Source organism: Acomys russatus, chromosome 22 (genome assembly GCF_903995435.1).
Source record: "Acomys russatus chromosome 22, mAcoRus1.1, whole genome shotgun sequence".
In the NCBI taxonomy this organism is placed as follows: Eukaryota; Metazoa; Chordata; class Mammalia; order Rodentia; family Muridae; genus Acomys; species Acomys russatus.
This window is the reverse complement of record NC_067158.1, coordinates 52603290-52618682: the sequence shown is the minus strand read 5'-3', so window position 1 is coordinate 52618682 and position 15393 is coordinate 52603290. Positions and strand designations below refer to the sequence as shown.

General features: G+C 45.6%; 1 protein-coding gene across 3 annotated transcripts in view; it reads right to left on the bottom strand.

Moving 5' to 3' along the window:
* Window positions 1-15393, bottom strand: part of Tbc1d1 (TBC1 domain family member 1) — a 195835-nt gene that overhangs the window by 81468 nt on the left and 98974 nt on the right. For all 3 annotated transcript variants that reach the window (XM_051165263.1, XM_051165264.1, XM_051165266.1), the window contains 2 exons: window positions 5584-6027; window positions 2554-2643 (listed from right to left, as the gene is read on the bottom strand). In XM_051165263.1, the coding sequence (XP_051021220.1) occupies window positions 2554-2643; window positions 5584-6027 (534 nt within the window). The remainder of the gene's footprint in view (window positions 1-2553; window positions 2644-5583; window positions 6028-15393) is intronic.

The window sequence follows — 15393 nt, the reverse complement described above, 5'->3', positions numbered from 1 at the left end:
GATCTGATCATACTGTATTCATAATAAATAAATCTTTAAAAAAAGAAAAATAAATAAAATAAATAAAAAAATTTAAAAAAATCAAGACCATACCAGAGATCAAGAAACACATTCATGGGGCTAGAGGGATGGCTCAGAGGTTAAGAGCACTGGCTGCTCTCTTCCAAAGGTCCTGAGTTCAATTCCCAGCAACCACATGGTAGCTTACAACCATCTATAATGAGACCTGGTGCCCTCTTCTGGTGGGCAAGTGTACATGCAGGCAAAACTGCATATATGATAAATAAATAAATCTTTTTAAAAAAAAACCCACATTCACACCAACACACATGAACGAACATGTACACACAATTCAAGGTTCAAAACGTGTCTGTACCAAAATTACAAGCAAATACTAAACGAATTGGCATGGAAAACAAGCAAAATTACTTAAATACTGAGAACAGCGTTTTGCTGCCCCTGAAAGGAAGGCCAGGCTCTGCAGTGTCCCGCCAGCTTTTGTTTAACACAAACTGGGTCCTGAGAGCAGCAGGGCCCAGCGGCTGACAGGGGTCCTCATCACCGCCTCACAAATCTGTCGGAAGCAACTGTGGCGACTGTCTTTAATTTTTGCACTTATTTAATGCGTGTGACTGCTATGCCTTTATGTATGCATGTGGACTGTGTGCGTGCTCAGTGCCAGGGGAGGGCAGAAGAAGGACTGAGCTGCCTGGAACTGGAGTGAAAAGCGGGTATAAGCGACCACGTGAGTGCTGGGAACAGAACCTGGGTCTCTCAAACAGTAAGCCACCTCTGGCACCAACATTAGTCCTCGTTATTGGCACGACCCAGCCTAGGGCCGTGGGAGAAGGCCTCGGGGGAGATCTGCTGGGTCACTGTGATTATTACGTCAGCTGAGTGGCCAATGAGAAAGGCAAAGCCAGCTGAGCACCTGCATGCTCACATCAACTGTGACTCCCCCACTGTGAACTGCTACACCTTAGAACTGTGAACACAACAGAGCCTTTAAGTTGCTTCTGTCAGGGTATTTTACCAGAGCAACAGGGAAGGAAACTAAGAGAGCAGCCTAAATACAAATGAAATCTCTTCTGTGACTATCAATATGTCAAGTCTCCTGAAAGCGTCACCATACAGAAATGCTCATGACAGGTTCAGGTGATCTGATGAACCATCCTTCTTTAGGAAAGAATAAATGACCACACTGCTCTAGACAGGAAAGGCATCCCAGCATGGTGGTGGACGGATCTAATCCCAGCACTGGGGGTGGGGGTGGGGGTGGGGCAACCATATCTCTGTGAATTCAAAGGCCAGAATGGTTTACATAGTGGGTTCCAGGACAGCATGGATTGCAGAGAGACACTGTCTCAAAAATTAATTAATTAATTAATTAAAGCAAATATCTAACATTTCAACATAACTACAAGCAAATCAAGATTCTGTGGACAGCCGGGTGTGGTGGCGCACACCTTTAATCGCAGCACTGGGGAGGCAGAGGCAGACAGATTTATCAGAGTTCCAGGTCAGCCTGGTCTACCAGCGAGTCCAAGGCTACAAAGAAAAACCCTGCCCCCCCACACACACACAAAAAAAAGATTCTGTGGCTAACATCACTTTCAGGCAAGCATTTTCCAGTCAGTAACTGCTGATCTCTCCTGATTTCCATCAGTGTCCTCCATCAGCAAACTAAGCAGGTAACAAGGGCTGTAACCTAGGGGAACGTGACTGATCAAAGCACCTTCCTTGAAAAGGCTTCCATTCAACTTGTTAAGAACATTCCTTATTTTCATAATTGAAAATAATCTTTCTGGCCACTTATTTAGCTTATATTTTAGATTAACAAACAACTAAGATTTTTACATCATATTACAGATTGAAAAGGTAGAGTCTAAGAAAAAAATAAATCGCCAAACAGTAACATAAATGATATCTTTTTTGCTGCGACAATCTGGAGGAAACTGGCTCATCACAAGCGACAGATTCCTCCCCTCTCTCTCTACGAAACACAACCAGAGAACTATCAAACACAGAAAATAAAACCTCCTCAAAGATAGTATCATCTCCCATAGTTTACAGAAGAAATAATGACAATACAAAAAGGATTTAAGAATTTCAAGAAAGTAGAAATGTTTCTATACAACATATATATTTTATATAAAATGCACACCAATATTATGTATAAACCATATGCACATAAATCAATTACATAAAATGCACACATATAGATCAATTATATATAAAACATGCACAGAGATCAATTATATCTAAAACACATGTACACGTATATACATACCAATTGTAAATAAAACATGCACTCACATATAATAAGTCCTTGGAAATAGCAAAAAAGCATCAATAACAGGAAAAGAAAAGGAAGGTAGACCTATTCTCTCCAGCACATTGTTCCAAAAAGCAAAATTACTAGTTTCAAGATTATAATTTGCTTGAGTACACTGCAGGAGAAAAAGGCCACCAATCGAGAATTAAAACATGCTTTTTCACAAAATGCATGCATTAGAAGAGCTGAGGTTAAGTCAGTGATCTGTGTGAATTTACCTGAGAGCAGAAGGAGATCTCCTTAAAGTTTTTCTCCAGTGCGACCTTTTTGGTGTCAGGGCTGATGAGGTAAACTTCAGATTGGCCAATCTTAAAAAAAAAAAACAAAAAGAAAGAAATGTGGTTCTCCTAAGGACTGAATTCATTATCCATGTCATGACCAGCGAGAAGACACAGGAAAGTGGCAAGCCCTATAAAATTCTAACTATATCACTGTCAAAGAGTTTCAAAGGTTACAGTTTATAATGCCATAGATTTCAAGTGACAAGAGACAAACACCTGTGTGCTACAGCAGTATTCTTAAAGGAAAAGAACTAAGTGACAATAATAATCCTCAAATAATCCTCAAAGCCCACAGTCCCTTTAAAGGGAAATTAGTTTTCTATACAAGAGAATATTCCAGAAAATGCAGTTTTTTGCTTAAAATTCCCACCTATGGCAGCAGAGCGCTGTGACACACCAGCTGTGGAAGACGGTCTCCTGGACCTTGCCTCCAGGTGCTGACACTTCTCCGCTCCTAACAGACTCAATCCCTTCTTGGGAATCGACAAGTTAGCAGTCACACCCTCGCACCGCTCTTACCTCACAAGCTTCTCTTCCACGCTCTTTACACTTTGATATAGATTACAAATCCGAGAAATCAGCTTGTTGTTGGGAGACAGAGGTGTAAATTAGAAGTAACTGCACCCTTAACGAAGATGTCCAAAAACATGCATTCTCCTGGTCAGATTGCAGGTTTGAGGCAGAACAGTTTTTGTTCTTACTATTTCTGAACTCTTTCAGGCAGGTGAGGCTGACAAGGGTTCAGAAGTCAAGAGTGCTAACTCCCGTCACTCTGGCAGCAGCATGCCTGCAGCCCAGCCCAGACTGTGTGTTTTTCTGAGGAAGAACTCACTCACTATCTCCTTCCTTGAGGACAGGAAGCATACCTCCACAGTGTGTGTACTTCAGCTTAGCGCCTTCTGTTTTCATCTATGATGATAATGCAGATACTCATGATTTATTTTTTTAAATAAACTCTGACAATCTCTCAGCTGGGGAGCACTCTTATTTGGATGTGGCGAAGCTACAGGGAACAGGTGAGATTTAAAGCTGAATGTGTGCCCTGGGGGTTTTCTCACATCCAATCCACCACTGTCCTATGTCAGCTTGACCCAAGGCCCTGCACCTCTGTCTACCTCTCTTCCTCCCTACTGTCTCTGTACTCTAAGCTCCTTACCTTCACTTAGACTACTGAAATTGTTTCTTAGCCCTCTGTTTATTTTCCTTCCCTAAGTATATCTTTGCTCTAGAGCCAAAGCTACTTAATGCTGTACTTCAAGTTTTTCAATGACTGTCCAATTTTTTTGACTAAAAATAAAATCCTAAACATGACCTATAAGCTTATGAATCCTGACTTACCAACCTAGCCCCATCCCTACTCACCTTCCCAATTTTGTAGTCTCTGGGCCGCCTCACTCAGTAAGATCTCCCTGAGAAGCCACAGACACCACACCGTGCTCTAGGCGCTGGTGACTACCGACGGCAGTGAACGACAGAAGGACACCTACAGCCTTACGGAGACTGAAATTCCAGGGGTCACGTGGAACACCAAGCTCTTTCCTTGCTTACTTGTTATTAAACACAGAGCCGGGAATGCAGGGTTGCTTTCTCATGTCATTTCACTATCTCAGGGGTGACCTGAAGGAGGCAAAGCCAAGCCAAGCGAGGGGGGCTGCCAGGCAGGGCAGTGGAACGCGTCTCCAGGACACTCTAGTCAGTCCTACCCTTCTCACAGTTCGCCTGCTGCTCTCTGAGCCCAGGCGACCCTGCCTAGTGGCCACATGGAAACCTCTGCTTGGTGAGACCCACGTCCTTTAAGACGCTTCTCCCGGTTCCCAAGGCGTTTCCATAGCATCCACTACGTCTCTCGGGCGTTCACTGCGATTGTAATTACATAGTTCCTGGTGTGTCAACCGCCTGTCTGCATTGCTGGAATCTAAATTCCATGTGGGAAGAGACTACTCACTACTGTATTTCTAGTATACTACAGCCACTTACAAACAAATTCCCAGAGCAGTGTTCTCAACACCAGCACAGTGAGTGGGGAAAAGCGTGCAGACCACAGGGACGGCACCAGTGTAACTGCCATCACAGCGCTCTTCAGTGGACTAGGTCAGCTACCAAGGGAGGAAGAAGTCAGCCCTAGAACCCCAACACCATCTGGGCCCTTTAAGGATTAGTTTATTATGTTTTAATTGTGCGCATGTGTGTGCTTGAGCATGCGTGCATGTGAGTGCAGGTGCCCACAGAGTCCAGAAAAGGCGTCCCCAGGACTGGAGCTACAGGCAGATGCAGGCTGCCTGAAGTAGGTGCTGGGAACTGAACTCAAGTGCAAGAACAGTGTGTGCTGCTGGAGGCTGGGCCATCTCTCCAGATGCAGTATCTGGACTGTAAACCCAGCAACAGCCACACTAACCTATGTGGTCAGCTTCCTTACTCCTTGGTCATTCCATTGCCTTTGCTGAGCACAAAAACACTGCACTACATCTAAGACAGTGTATTTACTACCATTATTAAACAAAAATGAAAAGAGGCAGAAACATGCCAAGGAAAGGGCCACGGGCCAGCTCACTTCAGGAGAGGGCAGAGTCCTGTCAACTCAAGTCAGGAAGATCATCCATCCAGAAGACCCAAGCCATCACTGGCCACCCTATCTTCCATACGGCCATCAGTTTAACGATTTTGTTTAAAAAAACAAACAAACAACAACAACAACAAAACCCAAGCAACTACACTAGTAGTAGTTGGGGCATTGTTTTAAATGTAAGGTTATTTTTTAAATCCTATTACCCTGATTAACAAAGGGTGTTTTATAAATTAATATTTTCCACTTAAAATTGTGTTGAAACTTGCATACATTGCTTAAGAGCCCTCTCGAGCGTCTTTTATATAACTAGTCTTTATGCAATGAAAGAGTGTCTACAACCACCAATGTATAAATCAGATTTTTCAGACCTCTGGGGTGCAGAAAACTGCCCGCGATTTTACCGTGAAAAGCATTGTTCGGTTCTCCTCCATGTCTGTGGGCTGAACCACATTGTGTCCGCCAATAAGGTGGTTCTCGATGCTGCCATCGTCAAAGGAGCTGAAGGTGCTACTGCGGAGGCTGGCGTCCTGGAACTCCTTCCTGAAGGCCAAGGAGCGCAGGCCAGGCTGGGAGAAGGACTTGCGCATGGGCCGGGGTCCCGGTGCAGACTGGGGCCCTGAGGGTGCATCCCAGTCAGTCCTGGGGCCGCAGCTCACATGGTTGAACTTCTCGATGCACTCGTCAATCAGCGCGGGTGGCGCCTTCTTGTGGGCCACAGTGACCCGGCCACAGAAAAGGACCTCGAACTTTTTGGCGAAGGTGTCGTCGAACTCGGAGGGGCAGCGCAGCTCTTCCTGGCGGGCGATCTTCCCTGCCTGTCGAATGGAGCTAATGATCTCAGGCACCTGCAGAAAGAGGAGATGGGGTTAGTGACACCTAGCCCGAAGTCACAACAACTCAGAACCCCAGCATCCAACACAGGGAACACCTGCTGAAGAGGGGCAAGGCTGTAAGTGGCTCACAGACCCCAGCACCCTCCGAGGTTAAATGACCAGTCCCAGGGTGGTCTTTCGCTCTAACCCTAAGGTCCTCAGGTCATCCCCACTGAGCTTTGACTCTGATAAGGTTCACCTAAACATACCAGCTCAGTCAGAAGAGTTGGGGGCAGTGTCCTTTGAAAACCCTTCCTCAGTACATGGTGAGGTGAAGGGCTCGTATATTTATCAAAATTATGACACTATTGTTTTCTTCAATGGCAACTAAGAAGTTATAACTTGATCCTCTTTTTTTTTTTTTTTTGAACCATGGGATGCAGAGAACCCATGCCTACTGTTACACTAACACACAGGGTTTCTCACAAAAGAGCTTTTCTTTCCTAATGCAGAAGTCTACCAGCAAAGGGTCTCCCTTCCCTCCCATCCATCCTGTCCACTGACGACTAGCTTCTCCACAGCAGCTTCCGAAATAAGACGGCGTAGTGAACAAACACCCGCGCACTGCTGAGGCGGCCAGCAGCCACAGCACTCACCGACACTCACGGCTTAAAGCACGGACTTAGTCTTCCAGCTGACGGGGCCACTTTTTGCTTTGACCGAACACATAGACCCATCGTCTCCATTTCCCTAGGTTTGAAGCTCTGGGTTGAGGGCCAAATACCTATAGGCACTCGTTTATTTAACACCACAACCAGAAAGATCCAATCCCTTTTCCAATTCAGATGAAAAAATCAACCGGTGGATTCAGTAAAGAGAGCCGGTTCCAGTGCATTCTGAAGGCAAGCTTGTATTCTGTGTCCGTGACATTAATTTTCAAAAACCCACCAATTCTTTGTCACCCTCTGCCATAAAGATTAGTACATCTCTTCTCAGGGTATTTGGCTACAAGAGTCAAAGATATCTTTAGAGATATGGTTTTTAAAAATGATTGGAGGAAAAAAAAATTAATTGGAGAGTTGGTCCTGAAGTTAAGAACACTTAATGCTCTTTCAGAAAACAGGGGTTCAATTCCCAGCACCCACACGGTAACTTGTAATCATCTATAACTCCAGGCACAGTGGATCCAACACTGTCTCCTGGCTTCCCTCGGCACTGAATGCTTGCAGTACACAAACATACATGTAGGCAACACACACACACCTTTAAAAAGCCACATGATGTAAATAAATTTAAAAGCTGAATTTTTAGCTAGTAGCAGTGGCACAAGCCTTTAATCCCCAGCACTGGAGAGGCAGAGGCAGATGGATCTCTGTGTTTGAGGCCAGCCTGGTCTACATAGGGAGTTCCAAAACAGCCAGGACTACACAGAAAGACTGTCTCAAAAAACAAATAAAAGGCCAGATTACTAAAAGTGGGGGAGTGCTGCCGTGCATGCTCCCTGGTGTGTATGCAAAGGCCAGAAGACAGCCTAGGGACTCAGTCCCTTCTCTCCTCCATGTGACCCAGAGATAAAAGTCAAGTCACTAGCGTTGTCAGCAGGTGTCTATCTTGCCAGTCCAAGGCTAAGGTTTTAAAGGGTGATCGCGTCTGTACTCAGTACTTTATCGCTCCTGTAGTTCATTCCCATACAGCCAAGTACTTTTGTACATTGTGTGGCTGTCTAGAAATTGTTATTGATAGAAAAATACTTGACAGAGAAAAGAAATGGCAGGAAGTCTAAGTTGCAGCCATAACTTTGCTAATGATTCACAGATATGGCAAAAAAAAAAGCCACAGCTTCTCCCTGGGGGAGAGAGGCTTACAGGGTCAGGAGCACTGAAGGTTTTCTAGGGAAAAGTTAGTCTGTGTGGTAAAAAAATAGTGTTCCTTCAACCCCAAATTGCCAACGTATGCTTGTGAAGGACTGCCACTTTTCTTAACAATGGTGTGAGACTGTTTTAATGGGAGTCACGGGTATCTTCCTAATTATTCACTGTGCTTTCCAAACAGGAAGTGCAGCTTAGAGTCCTTTGAGCCTGCTAAAATACTCAGCGTTTCTATGTGCTGTGTCTTCCAATACCTTAAGCAAGCAATGGTGGCGTTCGTGAGGCTTCAGAGAGGACAAGAATGCAGGAAGCCATGAGCTTACAGCACGCAGCAGCAGCTGGGACAGACACAGGACAGAGTGCTCCAATGTCCTCTGACTCCAGAGTCATAACACACCCAGGCTAGAGTGCAGGCTGCCACAGTCCTTCTAACTACGATTTCTCTAGTTCTCTGGTTAGGATCTAAGACAGACACACTTCATTCAAAGGCCAAGGCCCATCTCTCCTTGCTCCCATGGGCCTCAGTATTTAGGCATAAATTTACTCACACCTCTGCCACTTAACACCACAAAGGTATATGTAAGTGAGTGTAAGGGAAATACAGACTCGGAGATAGGAGGCCAGCTCATGCAGGGTAAGGGGTAGGGTGAAGCTTTTGGGGGGAAAATAATGGATGGGAACAAAGGGGCCCCGGAAATCCTGACATCAGTTCAGTACTGGATGGACTAGAGACAGGCACACGGTGAGGCAGGACAGAGGCGGTGCAAGGGGGAAGCAAAGACGTCTTAAAACAGGGGAAGCAAAGATGTCTTAAAGACAGGCACATGAAGACAGGCAAGATGGAGCTTGGGACTCACAGATACACACAAAGGAGAGAGTTGTCAATTAAATCCCAAATAAACACAACTGAAAAACAGCCTACATGGTCTATAGGAACATATGTGAGGTTACAATGATTCCTGCCAAAAACCTAAGGCCTTCGTGGGGCAAGTGCACTGGGGTCACTGGAGAATTACTCCCCCTGTCTGATACAATCTAGCACTTTTTAAGAAAAGTCGCGCCTAGTTCAGCCAGAGCACTAAGAGCTACGTCATTCCTGTTTGCAGATAAGCTGATAGAGGAAAACCAAACTAAGTGGAGCAGAGGGAAAGATCTGAGAACTAGCTTACTGTAATGAATTTAACAAGGGTTGGTTTGGGCGGAGTTTCTGATACTATGGGAACCACAACAAAAATCAATTACCCAAAATTAATGGAGAAATGGGCCTTTATAGGTAGATGGAATTCTCCTTACCACAAATGCACAGTAAAGAGCGGTGCTTGGTGTACGCGCAAGTCAGTGCTTTTCCATAGCGACAGGGAAAACGATATTCTGAGAATCAGGGATACTTCTGAAAATAAAGCCCTTATTCAAGCACTGGGGTCAGCTTTTTAAGGATTTGGGGATTTTAAGGGATTATAAACACACTGCAACTGTAATTTTATTCATGGGGATTTACGAAGGCATTTCTGAAATAATCTTTAGGGGAAAAAATGTCCCGTTTGTTTTGCATTTATAGGTTTGCCTGCCAACTATTAACATAACTACTAAATGACGCTTTCAAAGTCTAAGTGTCTCAACTTCCACTTCCTGTAAGTGGCCTGAGGGAATGGTGAAGATAGTTCCCTCCTCTCTTAACCCGAAAACCCTAGAAGGCATACAAACCAAGAGGCCCACGGCTTCACGCTCACCTTAAGAACACCATGAAACTGCCCAGGCCATGAGGGGTATGCATATTCCAAAAGCCACCAAGTATCTGAACAACGTCACTGTAAAAAAGCAATGCGTGCCGTTCCAGTGGTATAATGGTGGAGTTGGAGGTGCTCCCAAGGCCAAACAGGGGGCTAGTCACAGGGCTGGCAACAGCAACAACAACAACAAAACCAGCTGAATTTTTGTTGCACATGCTTAAGTAATGTTGAGCTTAACGGTTTACATGTAGAGTCTCTAGTCATTGGACATATATATCCAGGTGAAGGAAGTACCTGAGACGCTCCGACAAACTTACAGAGCACATGGAAGGACTGACCCATACACGAGCTCCCCCTGTATCACTGAGATGAGCCTCATGAAAAGAAACAAATTGATCCAAAGCCAGAAGAGGAGGTTTCACAGAAAAAGAAATCAGAACAAACGAAAGCTTATGCCACAGGAATAAATTCAGTATAAGATAAATGCAGACAAAAGTTTGAAAAGTGATTACTGTCTCTAAGACTGTAATGGCTTTCCCTATTATATAAGGGAAAACACTTTGAAGCTGCAAAAAGATGCAGGAAATGCTGCTTTGTCCCTCCAAAGAAATGTTTTCCTGTTGTAAATAGGTTTGTTTTGTTTCGTTTGTTTTGGTTTTAGGTTTTTGGTTTTTCTAGACAGGGTTTCTCTGTGTAGCCTTGACTATCCTGGACTAACTTTGTAGACCAGGCTAGCCTCAAACTCACAGCGATCCACCTGCCTCTGCCTCCTGAGTGCTGGGATTAAAGGTGTGCACCACCACTACCCGCCTAGTTTGTTTTTTTTTTTTTTTTAAGTAATTCTAGTAGAAAAATAGTCTACTGATAATAAGAAGTAGTGATTGTTTGTTGATCATGAGGGATAAGCTACATTAAATCAAGTTTTTCTTCACTACATCTCCTATGCCTTTAATTTCATACAAAACTCTTGACAGTATCTTACTAGTTCTCATTACATTATTTAAAGAGAAACAGCAGCAGCAGCAACACCCCCGCCCCCCCAAACACACACACATTTCACCTCACAGGATGAAATTCAACTAAGAAAGCTTGAGCACACCTCCTCCAATGAGTAAGCCATGACTCCCTCTGACCTCATGGGGCTCAGAGCCAGGGAAATAAGACACATATATGTGAGTTCAGTTAGGTACTAGAACACGAAGCTAACTGCATCTCACAGAGAGTGGTCCTGTGCTGAGGTCCATCTGGTCTGTCCTGGCCCCACAAGGTAAAGCAGTACCTCAGCGCCTACACTGAGCTTATAATTAACCAAAAGAACTAGGTGTTCTGTCTCCCGAGAGACTAAGCGTGCTGCCTGGCCAGAAGCCTCTGGGCAGGAATGACATGATGACAATGAGTGCATCCCACAGGGAGCCACCGTCCTCATTGGTTGCCTTACCTTTGGGGCCTCTGGGACAGGACTCAGCTTCCCTAGTTTTGAAATGACAAGTCACATTAGCAGTTTCTAAGTCCCAAGACGACCTTCCAGAGTCATTAAAAACAAACAAACAAGCAAAACAAAACAATAACCAAAAAAACAAAAAAACAAAAACCCAACCCTATATGAAAAGTTCACTGCAACTGTCTACAAAGCTAACATCTTCTCGCAAACATATTAAAAAAAAAAAAAAGGTGAGCCATAAAAAACACTTTAATGGCTGTAGGACCCACCTAACAGGATGGGAAAGTTAAGAAAAGTGAAAGATGCCATTTATAAGGTTAAAAAACTATGGCTAGAGGTAGCTCAGAAAAGCTAAGAAAGTATGGGCCAGAGGAGACAGCTTGGTGGGTAAAGTGCTTCCTGTAAAGCCATGAATACCTGAGTTCAGATCCCAAACACCCGGGTAAGAAGCCAGGCGTGGCAGCAGGTGCCTGACTGGCTGTCCAGCCTGGTCCAAATAATAAGCTCCAGGTTCACAGTGAAGAGACCTTGTCTCAGAAAACAAGGAGGAGAGTCAATAGAGGAAGATAGCTGACACCAACAACTATACGAGGGAGATAGCTGACACCAACAAACTATACATGTATCATATGCAAGACACACACACACTATGGCATACAAAGTTAATAAGCCACTTCTTACAGTTTCTAAAACAATCTTAAAAGTAGGAACACTGGTTGGCAGCCACCAATGTTGTAAGAACTCTTCAGCTTCTGGAATATAATCCGAACAAAGCACAGGTCCTCGGTCCAATCCCTTCCACATCAAATCTCAGCCCAAAGGTGCTGTGCACCAGGGCGTGGGTGCCTAAACCCTATGGCTCCTGTTGAGAGTCTGTTGGGAGGCAGGGCCCTAGCATCTGCATTTTTAGAGGAGAGCCATGCCGCGTGCCATTTCCTAGTAGCAGCTGGGGTCCATGTCTTTATCGCCTGCCCTCGTCAGATGCAATACCCACTATGCCACCCAATTTATTATTTGAGACTTCAGCAAAGAAAAATGGGGCAAAAGCAGCCATACTGCAGGATGGGTCCCCGCCACACCACATGGGGGGGGGGGCATGTCCAATCACATTGCATGGTGGGTCCCAGCCACACCACATGGGGGGGCCGTGTCCAACCACATTGCATGGTGGGTCCCAGCCACATCATATGGGGGCGGGCGTGTCCAACCACATTGCATGGTGGGTCCCAGCCACACGCCACAAAGACAAGCAAACTGTCAAAGACAGAACTACCAAGTCTGACTACACAGAGGGAATAACTGAGCGCAGGGGAGGCACTGACCAAAGGGGACACCATGGGCTACAAGAGGGAAGTGCTCAGTGCAGACAGAGGGAGAAGAAAGGAGGCTCAGCTGTTTTAAGGAAACTGAAGCACACATTGGAAGACGTCAGTGTTTCCCACACTTGACCCTTCTTAAGATAAAACTAGCCACCAAAGTGCCCAGGGACTTCAATTTAACTCCATTTTTATTTCCCATGCAAGAAAGGACTTAATAAAAATGTAGGCCATATTCTGAAAACAATGTTCAGAAACAACCCAAGTGAACCACTGTGTGAACTGTCTCTCTGGGCTCCCCAAATGAACCACTGTGTACACTATCTACCTGGGCTCCCCAACTGAGCCCCTGTGTGCACTGTCTGCCTGGGCTCCTCAACTGAACCACTGTGTACACTATCTACCTGGGCTCCCCAACTGAACCACTGTGTGCACTGTCTGCCTGGGCTCCTCAACTGAACCCCTGTGTGCACTGTCTGCCCGGGCTCCCCAAATGAACCACTGTGTGCACTGTCTGCCTGGGCTCCCCGTGCCCAGCCTGCTGTTGGAAAAACAACTGCACAGAGCACCAGTGACAAAACCCAACAGGAAGACACCGTCATTTGCAAAGCTTCTAACACTGTCTCACATCTGGCCCAAAATGTGCCCCTCAGAAATGCCTGTTTCCTCTCCTCGCATGAGGTCCATGTCTGAGTTCAGCAGCATCTGCTGTGATGACAGAGGCAGGCCAAAGGATAATGTCACGAGCTCCTGTGCACTCTTGCTCTGGGATTTCACAAACACCCTTTCCTTACCTGTAAGCAGAATCCACAGGGCTAAGAACACAGCAGAGAGATTTTCTGGGTTTTTGGCCAGACATCCAAAGGCTAGACTTCATTTCTTATATAAAAGATAAGGCCTTTCTTCCTTAGGGAACCAGAAGAAAAGAAGGATATTCCACAGGACCCAGGTGACAGGCAACAAGAAACAGAGTCGTCCCCAAGGAGGCTGCACTTCTAGCTCTAAGCCTCAGCAACTTAAACACAGGACGGGAACCCCATTCACACACTGAGAGGAACACACTGCTGAGCACACTTTGCCTAACGCACAGAAACTGGATCAAATTGTAGTTTTCACTCTCAGTAGGATAAGCAATGTCCCAGATTCATAAGCAGCCACAACCGCGCTGTCCAGCTGTCCAGCTGGAGCCTCTCATCTCATTCTAAGTAGCTGAAGCCCGAGAAGCAATGAGCTAGCTCAGCAGAACCCAGGCATCCATCTTGCATTCTTCCTTCACTATCGCATTTACAGAGTGAAATTCCCAGAGCATGTGTTAGCCTGTGGAACACATCCCCCTTGTGCACCCTTCTCCCTCCCCAGCCCCTGGCCTTAGGGCTGAGTCTATACCCAGAGGCATCTCTACACTGATGCTCTTGAGAGGACCATCACTTTAAGGCTGGTAACACTCAGGCCTGTTGCTGCTGAAGAGAGCAAGGAGAGGAAAAGTACAAGCCTGCCTTTGCCCAGTCCTCTCCCTCTCCCTCCTCTCAAAGAGGCCAAGACTAAGGCCCTGGACTGACCTGCATGGCCTAAAGGGCCAATCTCAAGAACCAAACACAAGTATTGTCATTTTGCAATAATCCACCCTCCTTTTAAAAGAATAATAATAATGGGTTTTTTCTTTGAGACAAGCATTTTTGTTTCTGTGTAGCCCTGGATGTCTTGGAACTTGCTCTGTAGAACAGGCTGGCCTTGAACTCACAAAGAGCTGCTTGCCTGTACCTATGCTGTGGGACTGAGCCCTGCGGTGGGTACAGCGCTGTGGGACTGAGCCCTGCGGTGGGTACAGCACTGTAGGACTGAGCCCTGCGGTGGGTACAGCACTGTAGGACTGAGTCCTGTGGTGGGTACAGAGCCCTTGCCTCTGCTTAAACTATGGAATAACTGTCATCAGAACTGAACTGAGCTGAGGCCTGAGAAGTTGCAGAACTTGATGTTGGTGTGGGGTAGGGGTCGGGGGAAGCCCCGAACACCAGAGGCATCAACGGTAGGGCTGGGGCACACCTGCCACACGAGCATGAGGGCTGAGTCTCAATCCCCGGTGTCCTTGTGAAATTGGACCTGGCAGTGAACTTTAACCCAGTGCTAGGTGGAGGTGGGAATACACATGTAGACAGGAGGATTTCTGGAATTCCCTGGCAAGCGAGTCTAGGCGATTGATACGCTCCGGGCTTGGTGAGAGACTCTGTCTCAAAAACACAAAGTGGAGAGAAATAGAAGAGATCTGACGTTGACCTCTGGCCTACACACACACCATACCAAAAAAAATTTAAATGTTAAGAGTAGAGGCTAGTGCTGTGATTTTATTGATATTAACATTACCAGAACTGCTAATGATACCGGTCTTGCTGTGTTCATTAGCAATCAGAGGCATAAGTTACATCACTCTCCAGCTGGAAGTTGATGAAAAGCAGAGGTGTAATATAATGTTTTCTCCCATCCCACTGTATGTACCCAACCTCTTATCCCGAGCCCAGGTCAAGGACCACTGAACTGAAGAAGTCCAAGAGAGGACGTAGGCTGGACAGGCCTGTGGGCTGCGGGGCAAGGGGCGAAGGTGGCTAGAGGTTGGTACAACTCACCTTACAGCAACACAGCTCAAAACTGGTTAGGCCCAACATGGCTGACTGAAATCACCAGGGTCCTTTGCTTTATTATAATGGCATCTCCATGTCCTTAGCTTTACAAAACTACCTGCTCCCATAATGCATCTGACTTAAGACATCTGGGAAAACTGCACTGAGAGACCAAAGAGCCTTCTATTCCTGGAATTCCCATTATCCCACCAACTATGCTCAACAAGAATTCCCTGACTCCATTTAAAGTTTGTCCATAAATGGGCTATCCAAAAAACCCAAAGACTTGACTCTCTTGATTTCCTAAACACCATCTTTCTACTTAATAAACTCCCCTGATTGCTTTACTGAACACAGCCCTTTACTTAGTCAACCCAACTTAGCTTTGTACTGACATTCTGAAATTCTTTTCTGCACCCATTTAGAGAA